Raw genomic sequence first — 16,740 nt, 5'->3', positions numbered from 1 at the left:
ATGCGGTTCGAAACTGACTAACTCCGTAGTAGAAGAAGATGATGTAGGAGTCATGTACTGGAATATTGGGGTTGTTGGTTGCTACATTTATGTTCTACAGGCCAATGTTGCTGCAATACTTTTCACCCAATTTCCGAAACATAATAGAGGGTTGGGTTTCGCGATTGATGAGAATATTGTTCCCAAAGATGGAGATTTGCTTCAACGAATACAACAAAGGGCGTTTCAACAATACCGAAGCCTACGATGCTATTGAGGGTTACCTCACTGACCTGCTATTAAGTATATTCAAATTTCAAACATTCAAGTTATTTAATATATTGTATTAATATATGACTTTAAAAATAGATAATTGGTCAAGGAAATCAAATAGTTCATTGGTGTTGAATAATTTTATGTGATAAAATGGAAATCCTAAAATATCCTACAAAAGCCACATCCAAAATTAGAGGAATTTATTCGATTCATTGGGCCAAAATTATTTATTTTTTCTTTGTTTTGTTTTATGTTAGGTCTTGCGTGATCCTGGTCTTTCTAACAAAAAAAACATACAAGAGATAATTGGTCATTAAACATTTATTATATGGTTAAAATCTATAATTAAAAATAATAATATATATATATATATATATATATATATATATATATATATATAATAACACAATGAATTAAATAACATTAAGGGGCATTTTGGTCATTCAACATTCTAATTTTAATATACTTAACAAGGACTAACGGTATTAGCCTAATTATGACCCACACGTAATATATTGCACTAAGAGGACCCAACTTTAGTTTGTGGTACACTAAGAGGACTCATACATACAAAATTCTTAATTAAAACAAATTTATAGGCAAGGCATGGGGAGAGGGAGACCGGGGAAGCCATTAAGAAATATTAAATGCGACAATAGGGTTGACAACATTTAGTTTTTATTTTTGTAACGTTAGTTTTCAATTCCAATTCAATGGTTAATCCCAATATGATATTTTATTTTTATTTTTAATTAATATTTTTGTAATATTTTTTTTATTTTTATTCCTGTGAATTTTGTTTTCAAATGAGTTTGTATGTTTTTTTTTTTTAATTATATATTTTATTATAAAGCATAAGAACTACCAAGAAAATCACCCAGTTGTCAAAACACTACACAACCAGGGATCGGATAACAGCCATACTGTCTTACTCATAATAGACAGAGCCTTCCTAGCTATGGAATCTGCCAAACCATTGGCATCCCAACAAGCATGAAATTACAAGAAACACATGTGGTAGATAGAAGTAATGCAACCTCTAAAATACTCACAACCTCAATTATTTTCACTCAAAGTAATTAAAAAAGAAGCCACATATTGGTTATCAGTAAAGATATAGAGATGACGATAACCTTGATCAATAACATCCTTCGAGGCTTGACGTATCGTTGGTGCTTCACTAGAGATCACATCGTGGAAATGTAGAGGCAAAGAGATAACTAGAAGGACCTCATTCGTTGGAGATATTAGAGCATAAACAATGCCCCTTGTATTACTGTTCTGAGTTAAACTTGCATCACAAAGCAACAAAAAATCTTGATCCCCAACAATAGCGAAAAAAATGGACAACATTGTAGGTGATGGATGCAAATTAGTTTGAGAAGCCTCATGGGTGAAATATTAGCCACAAAATACATATGGGAAAAGGAATGTTAATATAAGATCATATATTTTTATTATGTGAAATACGTACATTAGCTTACGTATAAAAACATTATTCATTTTCCCTAAAGTTTCGTCTTTTAAAAGCACACGTACTCATTGTAGAGTGGAAAAAAATTGTTATGATTTAAAAGTTTGCCGGGTCTATATAAAAATGGCATCAACACCCCCATCCTGCCAAAAAAGAGAGTACAGGACATAAGCAAAGTCTAGATCCTCTCCTGTACTAGTTGCTTGTTGACCATAGACTACACAGGGCCACAGGGACTAAAACTGCTGGGGGAGAGGATCTGGATTCTAAAATACATCATTGCCCTTTCCTGCGATTCCACTTGGGGGAGAAAAAAAAAAAAAATTCAAAACTATTATATCTAATTCAATAGTGACATAGGGGAGAGGTGCAGTAGACACCTTTCAAAATTTAAGTTAATAATTAACAAGCCCACAATAATTTCAATTCCGACCTTAGCTCAGTTGGTAGAGCGGAGGACTGTAGTAGGTTTATCACCAGCAGAAGATCCTTAGGTCACTGGTTCGAATCCGGTAGGTCGGATTTTTTCATTTTATTTTGATTTTTCCTTTTTCAAACTTTAAATTGTGCCAGTCTTCCTCACCCCCTCGCTTTTTCGTTTTATCCGTCTTCGGGTTGATCTGACAGTAAATGCTTATGAAACTAAATGTAAACAGCCCCGTAGTGCCGAGAAGCGGGAATTGTAACTGATCTAGGATCGGAAAGCATACATTGGCTCATATCTCCATCACATTTTCAGCCTTAAATGGTAAAAGATTAAAGTTAACATCCTAATTTTGGATGCTTTCAGAGAGAATTTGCGCAATCAGATTCCCCGATCTAGGGTTTCTGCTGATTCTGTGGACAATTTTAGCAAACTTTATGGTTATTTTGGCTTTGTGTAGTTTCATGGGAATTTCAGATCTGCATTTCTTTGAGGTCAATGAACTGCATAGTCATTGAGTCTTTGCATGGTTAGATTTTATCACTCTAAAGTTGAACTTCGACTAAAAGTTAGACGAAGCTTAGTAAATTTTGTGTCGACTCAGCAGATTTAGGGTCATTGTTTCTTTGGAATTTGGATTTTTTGTTTCTTTCTTCTTCGTGAAGTAAATGTAGAATATTATTCATGGACGAATTGTATAAGGATCCTGTAAATGACTAAATTGTGGAACTCGTAGGCATAAATAAATAAAATTTTAGATGTAAGGTTGTATCGTTCAATACCTCGTGCTCTTTCCTTATTTTTTCATTCTTGTATGATAACCGACACTCCTGGAGTTTCCACTGTGCGTGAATTTTGTTATAATTTTTTTTTGGTTTGGTCACCATTTTCAGGCGAACACATTGAGATCGTACCTGGCTTGCATAAGAAACACTCTAGAGGCTGCCATGTGCTTGCAGGTGTGTGTCTGTTCGGTTGTTAGATCATTTGATGTTAATATATTGCGGTTCAGATTGTGTGCTGGATTGTTAGAATGTTCAATTCATTTACTGTTAGTGATCAGGCATTCACTTCTTAGTTGGTTGGCTTTGCTAAGAGGAGTGTTAGGTCAACTCAATCCCTTTTTAATATAAACTGCAGTGTGCAAGCCTTAGAAAAGACTCATATAGAGCCATGAAACTGATAATGGATTTGAGAAGGTTTTCATCCAGAAACATGAGAAATGTAATATAAGATTACATAGCATAACCAGTATTGCATTATGATACTAAATGTCGCATTTTATGACATGCAAAGTGTGTAGAAGGTTAATTTGCCCTTTGCTGTTTGACTGACCCACATAAATGTTCTTACATGCCACATATTATGTCTTGTGATAACTGTAAAAGAAATAGATAATACAGCTTATGAGATGATTCTCACATTTGACATTTCTATATGTTTTGCTCTTGCAGAACTTTCCCTGTCAAGAAGTTGAAAGGCACAACAAGCCAGAGGTTGAGCTAAAGTAAGTTTGCTTATTGTGTTGCTTCTTTTAGTATTTTTAATACTAGTCTTGTGCATATCAGCTTTGATTGAATGATTAAGGAGAAGGTGGTCATTAAGATGGCAACACTTGGAAATGCAAATTTGTAGAAGATGATTTTTTTTCTTCTGTGGACAGATGGATTGTACTAGTACACTAAAAGAATAATTTTTTTTTTTTTTGCAAAGCTGTATTATATGTGTGATTAAATCTACAAGACTACAATAAACATTGGGGTTTGAGGGGATGTTTACATTTATGAGGATTCACCAATAACATTATGGGAGATATGAGTATATTTGCGTGATAAAGATCCATGCATCGGCTCCATGGTTCAAGTTTCAATTCCAAATGAGCATGTCATGATTCAGCAATGGGTGGAAAGTTCAATAAAAAATTGATGCAGTTCGTTTCACCTGTTTGCTCAAAGGTGAAATATCACTAAATAGGTGAGTATAGAGCTCTCAATTACATAAGGCTTATCAATGTTTGCCACATGGCAATACTGGATGTTGCCCGATTTCCAACTTCATGAATGTTGGTGGATAGACTATAACAGCTTTCTACATATCCTTTGGTGAAAATTACCAAATTTTCCTACTTCATGAACAGTTGTTGATGGAAATTATCAAAATTCAGGCCCTTCTATATTGGTTTTTCCTCCCCCCTTCCGCCCCTCCCTCCTTCCAATAGTTGGTAATTACATTTGCAAGCTGGTAATTATTTCGTCTTTCTTTTGCTTATCAAATTTTGAAGTGGCTGTGTGAAATGAAAGTTCATTGATCAAAGCCAGATGTCAATAACAACTTTTAGAAAGCTTGGCACAGACTTAGAGGTATCCACCTTCCTAAAAATGAGAGAATGGGAAAGACTCTATGGGACCCCATTTCCCCCAAAACCTTCTCTCCTCAATTGCGGTTCCAGGCAATATCCTTCCCACACCTATGAGCAGATTTCGAAGGAAGAATAAACCTAGCCCCTTTTTATCCTGTCTTGGCTACTAATGGCAAATGTGGTTTGAAAGAAAATAAAACCTTCACTGTTTCATTTGGAAAGAAGCAGCGAGAGAAGGACCAATCCTTCACGATCCTTCACTCCATTAAACAAAGTGAAAAGCCAGTTAGGTTGCCACTTGAGAGCCTGAACACCTACCTTCCGCTCCCAGGTCCAGAAACTGGTCCTTCCGAGCTGTTTTGAGTTATCATGGTAAGTTGTCATTTCAAATTCTCACATTTTCTACTTTGCTTCTTTTCTAGATAACATTTATTTGTAACCATAAAAGAAGAGCACAACATTGTCCGTGATCATTTTTAGTCATTGGCTTCTGATTGTTCTTCAGATTTGGAGTCAGCTTCTAATGGTATTTGGTTGATTAGGGTTTCATAATCATGCTTGTTTCTTGTAGTCTACGGGGAGTAAACCTGTTTCTAAAACCTTGTTCAGCTTCATGGAAACATACATACCCTAGTCAGAGCTTTTTGAAAAAGTCTTTTTTGTCTTGTAAATTAATTTCTAAAAAAAATATTTAGAGAGAGGGGGATTCAAGTTCTTGGGAAACTATGTATTTGTATACCTGCTTTTGGCTATTAATGCTTTTTATGTTTTGTGTGCATGTGCGTACTTGCTGTTATACTAGATATTTGTTCTACAAGGATATGAAAATTATACTTGATTTTTCTGAATTCATTTTTCAGTTGCAGATTTTATGTGTCAATATTTTGTTGCTTATTGGAGGAGCTTCTAAATATCTCCTTTTCTTTTTTCCAGGACCAGCCCAGAACTTCTGCTAAATCCTGTAAGAACCTTTCTGGCTGTAGGCATGATAACCCCTGGAGGTTTTGATTGGGGCTTTGAGTTAAACATTATTTTTAGTATAATTTGAAACCAACTCATGATCTACCATTTGTGTAATTTCTAACAAACATGATGTTCAGTGTGAGTTTCTTATTTCTAATTCATCTCTTTTTGCTTTGGAATTTATGCTGATTCTTCTCTTTATCAGACAGTTTATTCTTTTCCTACAATGTGTTAGTCAAAATTTGCATGGTAACAAGTTCCTGCATTACTTCATTTACCTTTAAGAAGAGGGCAAAAAAATATCTTGCATCTTACTGTCATGCCTAAATCTGTGTCCCAAGTAATTTGAAGTTTTTTTCTTCCTCCTTCCCTGGGTCAAAATGCTTAGTAATTTTACGTCAGTTATGATTTCTTTAAGCAGAGCCAATTGGTTTCTCTCTATTACCCATGAGTTTGCCTTTTTATGATTTATTCAATAATGTACTTAAAATTTTGGAACTCTGTCTCAGGTATTGATCTGTCGTAATGAGGCTGAGAAATGCTTGATAGAGACATCCATCAATTCCCTTCGCATTAGCATTAAGGTGAAACTGAAAAGGTCTATGTTCTGGATACTCTTATTATATATACACATAAGCATTATCTGTTAACGTGCAGCAATTATGGTGTGTTTTAGTTTTTGGTGATAAGCCTAATCTTCTCAAGTGCTTGCTCACAGTAAAAGACCTTGCTCATTGTCATTAACTGTAATTTTGATGATTGTTTCTGCAAAAAATTTGCTGCTAGGCTGTTTTGATATCACAACTATATCTATTTTGTCTAGAAACAAACTCATCCTGCTAAATTGGCATACAGATTGGAACTGTCAACCAAGATTTTCTTCTCCCATCATAGGTTCAGTGATTGGGAAATAGTGTACAGGCTCTTGTCAGCTATTTGCTGGTTTTTGGTTTTTTTAGTTGGTCTCGACGGAAAGGGGGATGATTTAGTGCAAACCTTGCAGTGGGTATCTTTATTGCTGTTTGGGTGTTCATGATTGGCGAAGCAAGGTGGTCTGTGAAATTGGAACCCATGGTTTAGAGGATAATCTCTGTGAAATTCCACCATTTCAAGATGCCTTTTTTGACTTGGACCTTGAAAAAGGTAATAAAAATCTTGTCTGGGACCTAAAATATAATTGCACTATTGTGTGCATTTTCTCTGTTTTTTCATGATTATTTCATAATTTTTCATCTTTTGGGTTAGAAATGGGGTCCCCAAATTTTTTTTTGGGAGGGGGGGGGGTTAATCCAATGGTCCAGAGTTGGTGCACTGAGAAATTCCTGGAACTTTTAAATGGGCATTAATTATGGATTGATTCCTTATTATATTAACTGTACGCTATAAAACATGACGTGTGCTTGTGTTTGAAAGTGATTTCAAGCAGATGTACACGATGTCCTTCTTAGTCTCATTCACTGGGATTGCATCTCTCCCATAGGAGGTTTTCTTTCTACATATTTTATTTCAGAGTTCATGAATTACCCATTTTGCCTTGCAGTTTGTTTTCTATTTCTCATTAGTCAGTGAATTCTTTCTTTTATAGGTAAAGCAGGCAGATGAACTTGAAAACATACTAACCAGAAAATTCCTCAGATTTTTATCAATGAGGGCAGAGGCATTCCAGGTTTTGCGGAGAAAGCCAGTTCAGGTACGTGTTATACTCTGACTTGGCCATTTTTAGTTCTTTCCCACGTTATTTTTTTCTGATTGACCATTTATCATGATTATGATGTAACAAAATGAAATCCTTCCTAAATGGTCCTTTAAGATTGTTTATGGAAGATGCCAGTGGTGGTGTCTTTCTTTACTTGCAATAACATAGCATGCTTGTTTTCTGACTATCTGAAGTTTGAATAGGAGTGATTTCATGTTAAAAACTCAGATGGTTCTTTTCATGGAACAAAACCGTTGAAGTTTAATAGGATTTGTACGGTCTGGCCATTACCAAACCCATGCATGTAGATTAAAGGGTAGTCTCCACTATAGAGAAGAATTTTGGGGATACCTGTCTGTGGCCCAAAATTATGATTTTATGAGGCATTTATGCCAGACAAATGAGGAACATGATTTGCCTTTTTATCTGCTTCAATTGTTTGCTTGAAATCTAGGTACAAGTAAATACCATAAAAAATTAGACGGCACCCACTATTATTGGGGTGAAATTAGTGACCACCCACTGTTAGCTCCAGATTACATGGCACCAACATGCATAATTACAAGGTACCCATAGTTAAATTTACTATTAAAATGGGTTATAAAATTATCCAAATGCCGTTAATTTTATTTAATTCATTTCAAATTTCAAATTACCTAAATGCCCTCTGGGCAATTAAATTACTTTATTACCGTATCTCACTTACATCAATAGTGCTCCTCACTTCTCTTCTCCGACAACCATCTCAACAGTGCTCCTAACTTCTCTTCTTCGACGACCCTCTCTCTCACTCTTCACCAAATGCCTCCAACTGCAGCCCATCTTCTCTGACAACCATTGCAACAGTGCTCCTTACTCTCTTCTCCGACAAGCCTCTCTCTCACTCTTCACCAAGATGCCTCCAACTACAACCCATCTTCTCTGACGACCCACTGAAACCCTAGTCTTACCCTCAATCACAAAGCTTACAAGTTGCACGTTTTAGAGTGGCAAAGATAGTGAAAGATGAAACAACAGTTAGGGTTTTTAATCGTCCCAAACTATAATTTCAAAATCGATCTTAGAAATTGCTGGAGCCGAAGAGGATTTTCCTCCTTTCAATCTCAAACCGCTCCGATTTTTTAAACTGCCGGAGCAGAAAAGGGAGAAGGCGAAGAAGACGAGAGGCGAGAGACGAAAGAGAGAAGAACTGAAAGAAGAGTAGGAATCAGACTTGAACCTGAACTTGGCAAGACGGAGTTTTTTCTTTGTTTTTGTTAAACCTGTTTTGTTTTCCTTATCTTACATTAGGTTAATTAGTCTGCGATTCAAACAGTGCTGTTTAATCATCTCAAATTCTTTGGGATTTATAAGACAAAGTTCTGATGAATCCAAATATCCAATCTTCTCCTTCTCACTGCATTGTAGAAGAGAGGTTGCAGAGAGAGAGAGAGAGTGAGAGGTTGGAATATTTTTGTAATTTCTCTGCCCAAAGGGCATTGACATAATTTCAATTTCAATGTTTGAATCACTTAACAGGTTAAGGGTATTTAGGTAATTTTATAACCTATTTTGATAGTAAATTTAACTGTAGGTAACTTGTAATTATGCATGTGGGTGCCATGTAATTTTGGTGCTGTGGGTGGTCACTAGTTTCACCCCAAAAATAGTTGGTGCCATGTAATTTTCTCTAAATACTATTATTTCATTAGGTTGGCCAATCCGTATCTGAATTTGGCCTGGAGTGATCTTATGTTAATCTGGACTGTTACTGGTCAAAACCCATCTGATTAAAATCCTGACACCTAAGTCATTCTTTGAAATTCAATTAAATAATGTGTCTGGATTATATTCAGATTTTCTTTGCAGGTATGGCATAAGGTTTCTTATCACAAACTATGATTGCAGGGTTATGACATTAGCTTTCTTATCACAAACTATCATTGTGAGGAGATGCAAAAGCACAAACTTATAGATTTTATTGTGCAGTTCATGGAGGTAAGACTTCTATGGCTTTTAATATCTAAATCTAATTTCTTGCTACTTGGTTTCCTAATTATAGATAGGTCAATAGATAAAATTAACTTGTTACCTTGGGCTTTCTACAAGTTCGTTTAATGTTTTTTTTGTGATCCTTTTAAACCTTGGCCAATCCAACTTAGCAATTTTGTTGAGTGAAACAAATAATCATACCATTGAAATAGCTGAAGCATATTTTCTCTTGGTTTTCTTCATATTACTGGTTGAAGCTGCTAACAACTGGTGTAAAAAATTCATATTTTTTAGTTTGTGTTCCCTGCTTGATGGAAGTGGGTGGTATTTTGTTTTAACTCACCCTATTAGAGAACCCTGCTCCATCAGCTTTATGGACTTAAGAGAAGTACTAAATATGAATTGTATCTCTCTTGCCCAATCCAAAGAAAAAGAAAAAACAATATGCTCAATAAGATAGATATCATTCCCAACTTCGTGGTACATATTGATGCAGTTGATACATTCCACTTGAAGTAAAAAAATGAAAAATTGGTTCCAAACTACTTTTTCCCCACTGTCAAGTTAGGGCTTCCATTCAATACTTGGAAGCAACTCAACCTACGGAAAAACACCATCCTTTGTATCGTCTTACAAGCTGAACTCAACTATTGAAGAGATTTCACAGGGGGGAAGGTATTTTTTTGAAGAAAAGTTGGCTTCCTTCTTCAAGTCTTGCTTTTTAGTTCTGTCTTTTGCTGTAAGTCCATGCATTTAGTTTCAAATAAGGTATTAGATGCATGCATGACCAATTTTTGCAAGGGTGTGAGTGTTTTTTTAACAATTGAAACAAAATTTATTCCATGTAAGAAACATCCCTCATTTTTTTATGATAATTTAATTTATAAAACCTGTGTACTTGCACATTATTCTCTATTTTAGTATTTATGCATGACAGATATTGGTCCTAAAGTGTATTTCCTTATGTATATTGACCATTTTCATGCGTCTCTGCACTGTCTGTATGTCAGACATGATGTGATATGCCTTTAAAAATCACCAGAGTGATACAATTCACAATACTGAGCCTTTAAATCTTGTGAACTCAACCAATCCCCTTAACAAAGAGATACTAGTTGGGGGGATTGATCGCTTTGGCAACAGGGATAGAAAGGAGAGCTCTCCCTTCGGGAGAGGGGGCCAAGGAATTGTATTTGTGTAGTCTAATAATTTTTGTTAATGATGTTGCTTTGTAGGGGACATGGCTCATGTAGCGTGGGGGTATACTTGAGCCATGTATCAGCAAACTGTAGTTTTCCCTTTTTACCCCTGTAGCTTGATTGTCAAGCAATCTGTTGCAGACCTGTTATGTTTTTATTTTTCCTATATAATCACTTTAGAAAACTTTGCAAAACTGCACAGAACTATCTTATATGCTATGGTGAGGGGGAGATACTGCGATCAATCACAGCTCTTCCTCAGTTTCTGCTATATCTTCACTTCTCTTCTCTACATCAACTGCATATTTGTTCCTGAACTGCTGCTTTTACAACCTTTGTTAGATCTTTTGCTCCTGGTGTAGACTGTAGAGTAGCTGTGATAATTTTAGTATTCGACAGTCACATGGTCCTGGTAATAAAACCCAAAACTCATAAATCACCCACTTAGCTGTGGTGTTCCATGCATCGGTTTGCTCCCAATTGTAAAGTATCCCTTCAAAGCATTGTCCCCACTGTCCAATGCTAAATTCCTTAGTGGACAAGTAAAATAAAAATGCAAGAACTAACTTATGATAATTCATGTTTAATTAAGTGCTACTTCATATGCTAGGCTACTCTGGTTGCAGTATCTATTTTAGGATATGTGCATTTTAACCTGGATATCTCACATCTTGACGTGTTAAAAAAACATGCCTTTTATGTTTTAACCAATGGGGTAATGCTTTAGTCTGTCTATCTTGGCATAAAATAAAGGGGCTATTCATTAGGAAAACAAGTATCCAAGAGAATCTGTAGTGAGACTTGATGTCGTCACTACCTAGGGACCATATTCTGTGAACTTAAAGCTTTTCATTTAGGAGGTTTTTGATGTTCATCCTCACATTGAAAATCATCTGACCCCTGCTACTAGGATGGGATGCTGTTTACATGTCTCCTGGAAACATCTAAAGCAATGTAGTCTTGAATTTTTAATTTGTTTTGTCCAAAGATTCTGAAGTCAGAATCAAATTACTAGCATAAGGCTGAATGATGAATCTTTTGATTTGTTTTTGGGCTTTCCTGTCCATGCTTTCTGTTTGTGTCTATGGGAGTTGCACTATTGTTGTACATCATCTTGATTCTTTTCTTATAAATTGTCGTACACGGTACACCGAAAGAAGTGTAGGATATAATGCTGTTATTTCTGCTACTATTGCCTCTGAGCTGGAATTGTTTCTGAACTTACATGTCTCATAATTTCAGGATATTGAGAAAGAGATAAGCGAATTGAAAATGTCTGTCAATACGCGGGGAAGAATTGTGGCGACAGAGTTCTTGAAGCAGTTTATCTGATACTTAAAAGATGGTCATTTGCTACGGCGTTCTTTTGGGTGAGAACAAAGTGGCACCTGTAGCTATAAAGAGGAACCCATGCACATGTATCTGAGGAATTCAGTTCTTATTTTTCTCTTTTCAGCATTTTAATATTAAATTTGTAATCTTCATCCAAAGGAAACAAAATATATATATAGATTTTTTAGGTATTCTTTGTTGATCTGTCTAAATTTAGCTTCAGAATTGCCAACTGATTGAGAACTTGCGTTGACATTTACAGATTCTAACCCTTCCCTGCCTGTTCAGGCAGAAGGATGCAACTGCACATCTTAAATAAATTTATAATTTACCTTTTAGGTTAAATGATTTTAGTTTGTATATTCAAGCTTCTACCATGGTTTCTAGCCCCTAGAAGAAGAGTTGTTCAGAAAAAAAATTGCTAGGGTTTCGCCGCTGCTCTCTCTCTTCACCCCGCACGCCTCTCCCGCCGTTTGGGCGGAGAGACCGCCTCCGTAGTCTCCCGCCTCCTCAAGTCCTCTCGTCTCCGTCTCCCGTCTCTCCTGTTTCTCCCACCTCCGTCTCTCTCGTCTCCAACTCTCCCAACTCCCGCCCCTGTCTTTTCGTCTCTGTCTCCCATCTCTTGTCTCCCCGTCTCTCGTCTCCCATCTCCATCTCCATCTCCGTCTCCCCCGTTTCCTGTCTCCTATCTCCGTCTCTCCCTTCTTTGTTGCCGTCTCTCTTTCCTCTGTTTTCGATAACCAGATCTAGATTTTTTCCCCTAAATCTCTTTGTTTTCTTGCTGATCTTTCTTTTCTCTTCCAGTTCTTTCACCTCTCTTCCAGATCTGCTGTTTGGTCCCATTTCTATCTTCCTTTTTTTTTCGGAAAAAAAATTTCGTTGCCGTGTTTGGTGCCTCGCCCCGTTCTAGAGTCCAAGTTCTTCGCGGCGGGCTTGGTGCCTCTGTGGGATGGCGTGGTGCCAATATTGATGCTTTCAACGCGACAACCACGATTCCGCGCTTGTTTGTTTTTGTGTCCGCCCTTGTGGCGTGTTTTGTGTCCGTCTTTGTGGCGTGTTAATCTCCACATTCGTGGTGTACTTCCCCCTTTGTGGGTGTTGGTGATTGCTCGCTGTATTTGTTCTCGCTCTCATTCTAGGGTTTATTGGGCTTGTCCATCCCTTGCCGGATGCCCCGTCAATTGCATGTTGACAATTTGGTCAATTTCCGCTCCCTGGTTCGGACTAAACCTTGTGTTTTCATGCACTTATCCGTTGTATTTTCCTTTTTTTTATGTGTCTGTATTTTTCTTAATTTATGAATGAAGTGTTTCTCTTCTTACCAAAAAAAAAGAGTGGTTGAACTAGCCAAGCTTACATGTTGGACCCATACGACTTTCCGTGAGAGCACCGTTTCCTGAGCCATGGAAGTATCCAAAAGGAGACCTGAGTGTATGTGTGATTCTCTTTTGGAATTAGTATCTTTTATTCTACAGGGTAGGTACTATTACATATACAACAGGGAGCATTAAAGTTGATCTCTTCACTAGAATTAGTTGTTCGTCATTAGAGATTAAACAATCCTTCAATGGTAAACTAAAACCTGGATGTTTTTGGAATGGAATTGACCCTTTGAGATAAAGAAGAAATGTCTTAGATCAAGATTTGTAATCTCAGATTGGATTGGATGGCACTGATCTTAATATTTAATTTATCTGATCCTCCTATAGGACCCGGAGATAAAAGGGTGACACAAGAGTATTATTTAGAGGGTGTAAGTTGGCCTTGGTGGACCTATTTTGCTTTGAGTTTGAATAAGGTTTGGGTTTAAGATTTTGTCTTGAGGGCAAGTCATAGTCAAATGTGGCCTTTGGGATTGTTGTTTGTCTTGTCGGATCTGCCCTATTTTTTTTAAGATTTTGTCTCAAGGGCAAGTCAAGGCCAAGGGCAATCTTGGGATTATTGTTTAATTTGTCGGATCGGTCCCTAACCTTTTATCCTAATTTTGGCATTAATCTTGACATGGATTTTGGCCTTGATCTTATCCCCTGATCGCAATCCTGATCCTAGCCCTAAGTTGCTTTGATTTTAACTATGAATTTATGCTCGATATCTATGCATTTTGGTTATGATGATTTTTGTCACATCAAATTGAAATTCATAATTTTTTTCCCTTCAAGAAACACTTATTGAAGCAACATGTTGCTTATACTTATTGAAAAGTGAGGATGGGCTAGCTTTAAGTATAACAGTTATAAAAAAGGGTTTTTATTGAATTTAGCATCCTTAACTCTTAAGCATGAGAACCCTACTAGGACCCTATCATAATTTGATATAATTGATTCATTTGAAAATAATGTCTTCTATCTTATTGTTGTTTCAAACATGGTAAAAGAAATGATGCAGCCATTTTAGTTTACCACAATAATTATAGTCATTAGAGCACTAGAAACAATTTTAAGTGCTTGTGGAAACAAAAATCACTTTTAAAAACAAAAAAACATTTATAAAAAAAGATAAAAACTAAAAACAATATTAGCTCTGGGTGTTTAAAATGTCAAATTTCATTAATATCCTTTAAAGACCTGTTTGGTTACTTGAGTCTAACATTTTAAAAATTTAGAAATTTCAAATCTATAGATTTTAAATCTATGGAGTTATGGTTCATAAAATTAATTGTTTGGTTAGCCTTAATCTTTGGAATGAAATCTATAGATTCATCATAAAAAAAATATTTATCGAGTCATGGTTCAAATGTTTAATACTTTTATAGTAGGGATAAAATCTTTGGATTTCACCTCATACCCATAAATCTACAAATTCACGTTTTTAGTGCAAAAGGGTGAATCTCTAGATTTCATGAATTCAGGAATTTACACAACCAAACGAAAATAAATATTCCATTTGTGAATCTAGAAATTTCAAAAAATCTCTAGATTCATGTAACCAAATAGACCATAAAACGAGTTCACTTAAAGCTAGGTAGTGCCTTTTTTGCTTTGGGAATTAAACCCAACAACTTCTGCTTCAAAAGACTCAAAACTCTTTCTTAAGATAAATCTATTTATTTAAAAAAGTACTTGAAACATAACAAAAATTTCAAACAATTTTCGAATTTTTTTTCTTTTTCGAAAAAAGAAATACTAGAAGTAGACTTTCGTTGGGTTATCAAACGGGGTTCATAATATATACATTTGACTAAGACAGATGTGATTAATTGTGAACGGTCAAGATTGAATCTTAGCTAGATCACATGTAAAACAACCTCGCTACACCTAGAAACCCTCGGTACGAACCGACCTCCTCCATGGTATTTGATAATTGATTAGTACAAAAGCCGTACCGACCTCCTCCATGGTATTTGATAATTGATTAGTACAAAAGCCGTTTGGCGTTGTTAAACCTTAAACCCTTCTTTCTTTCCCGCGTATTTGCGGCTTCTTCACTCTCTTCTTATGTACAACCAGCGCCACCGTCCCCGTCCCTCCGGCGGTCCTCGTGGGACGGCGCAGCCACCAGCACCACCACTTCCTCAATACTTTCCCATAAACCCCAATCCTTTTATCCAAAATCCACTCCCTTTCATCCAAAACAGTAACCCCTGTTTCCAAAATCCTAGCTTCCAGTACTCTCAGACTCCTCAACTCCAAAACCCTAACCCCTACCTCCAAAATCCTATCTTCTCCTCTTCTCAGGCTTCTAACCTTCAAAACCCTACTTTACCTCTCCAACAGTTCACCAACTCTTGCTTCCAGCCTCAAACTTCCACTTCAAAACCAGGTGAAACCCGGGAGAGGATCGACCGTGCCGTAGCAAAGGCTCATCGCGACCTTCTAGCCGCTGGTGAGAGCGTTTCTGCATGGAAAGTCTTTCAGTCCGCGCTTTTATCTCTCCAAGTCGATTCATGGAGCTCCCTGGGTTTCCAGATGCAGGAAATTCCTTCACTGTATCGTCTTATGATGATCGAAGGAAAGGTAGTAATTTATGCACTTATCTTTTGTTAAACAGAGTTGTTCTATTGGCCCTGTTCAGTTTGTTACTCTTTCGTGCATGTGCTTATTGCTATGTATTGTGTAGGTCAACGCTTTTATTCATTGCTTCGTTGGGGTTCGGAGAATAACGTCCGTGTACGATTTAAATTCTGCAATTTGCAAGAATGAGGGTGTTGAGAGTTTCGAAGAGCTTGAAATGGGTCCTTTGTTGCGACACCCTCTTGTGGTGCACTACTTTCTAGTTCCTTCAGACGTAACGGAGATTGTTAAAATAACTAGTGAGGAAATGATAATGTACCTTGCGGAGTATTTTGATGCTTGCAACAATAAAGATATTGCAGCCGAGGAGTTCCTGGAATTCATTGCTACAAAAAGATCCATCACCCCTAAGGAAAAGCTGTGTGTGCGGATTCAGAGCGTCAGGTGGGCATTATGTGGTACTCATGATAATTTAAGATTAAATAATGTGTTCAATGCGCTGCTGATTGTCATTATATATGCAACTAAGTAGTACCCTTTTGAAGCTGTCATCCTCTTCTCTCTGTACGGTTTCCTGTTAATTGAGTTTTTGTTGTTGTTGTCTTGTATTAGATAAATGTTCTAACACGATAGAAAGGAAGTATAAAAACCAGTAATGCATTGGCACACCGTTCCACCATTGAGGTGCAACTTTTACATGATTGTCCCTGCTACCCCCAAAAAAAGAAATTACCAGGAAAGAAGTGAGGACAGATTGTTTGACCAATACAGTACCCATTACCTTGGAAAACACAAGAAATGCACTTGAGTGATCTACATCCTTTTTGTCTGATTGGGAAAAGGTGCTAATATGAACCAAGATCTGGGTTCAATTGATTGAGAAAATCCTTGGATCTAGTTCCACTTTGGGGTCCTCTTCCTGAGAGTCAGCAGTCTACTAGGGTTTAAAATCCCCTACGGTTATTGAATTGGTGCTGTAAACAGGGTTCTACCGTTAGGAATGGGGTAGCCGGGTAAGGTTAGGTTCAGCGAGGGTTTGAAGTGCCAAGTTTGAAACCTTGCTGTTATTTTAATTTCAGAATTGAATTGAGTTCTAGGGCTTTTGGAAATTAGTGTT

The 16,740-nt window shown here is 36.7% G+C and overlaps 2 protein-coding genes and 1 non-coding gene across 4 annotated transcripts in view; all 3 read left to right on the top strand.

Annotated features, from left to right (window-relative positions):
- The first annotated feature begins 2,157 nt into the window (after positions 1-2,157).
- TRNAY-GUA (transfer RNA tyrosine (anticodon GUA)) lies at positions 2,158-2,251 on the top strand. The gene is made up of 2 exons: positions 2,158-2,194; positions 2,216-2,251. It is a non-coding gene; the product is annotated as a tRNA-Tyr (tRNA).
- On the top strand, positions 2,219-11,988 carry ARPC4 (binding protein). Of its 2 annotated transcripts, XM_089162008.1 has the most exons (8): positions 2,269-2,477; positions 3,047-3,112; positions 3,608-3,660; positions 5,446-5,473; positions 5,985-6,059; positions 7,061-7,165; positions 9,059-9,148; positions 11,584-11,988. In XM_089162008.1, the coding sequence occupies exons 1-8, from the start codon at positions 2,475-2,477 to the stop codon at positions 11,671-11,673; spliced, it is 510 nt and encodes a 169-aa protein (XP_089018134.1). In that variant the 5' UTR covers positions 2,269-2,474; the 3' UTR covers positions 11,674-11,988. The 2 variants fall into 2 exon arrangements, with proteins under 2 accessions (XP_089018135.1, XP_089018134.1); XM_089162009.1 differs by lacking the exons at positions 7,061-7,165; positions 9,059-9,148; positions 11,584-11,988 and adding an exon at positions 6,331-7,054 and having other exon boundaries at positions 2,219-2,477; positions 5,985-6,073.
- Positions 11,989-15,058: 3,070 nt separating this feature from the next.
- Positions 15,059-16,740, top strand: part of NOV (Histidine kinase-, DNA gyrase B-, and HSP90-like ATPase family protein) — a 46,188-nt gene continuing 44,506 nt past the window's right edge. Inside the window, exons 1-2 of the mRNA XM_089162007.1 lie at positions 15,059-15,626; positions 15,730-16,067. Of these exons, the coding sequence (XP_089018133.1) occupies positions 15,108-15,626; positions 15,730-16,067 (857 nt within the window). The 5' untranslated portion in view covers positions 15,059-15,107. The remainder of the gene's footprint in view (positions 15,627-15,729; positions 16,068-16,740) is intronic.

The sequence above is a fragment of the Hakea prostrata genome, chromosome 7, assembly GCF_041222555.1.
Source record: "Hakea prostrata isolate BN-2017 chromosome 7, UWA_Hpros_2, whole genome shotgun sequence".
Taxonomy (NCBI): Eukaryota; Viridiplantae; Streptophyta; class Magnoliopsida; order Proteales; family Proteaceae; genus Hakea; species Hakea prostrata.
Note: the sequence above shows the minus strand (reverse complement) of the source record. Positions and strands in the feature narration are given on the sequence as shown.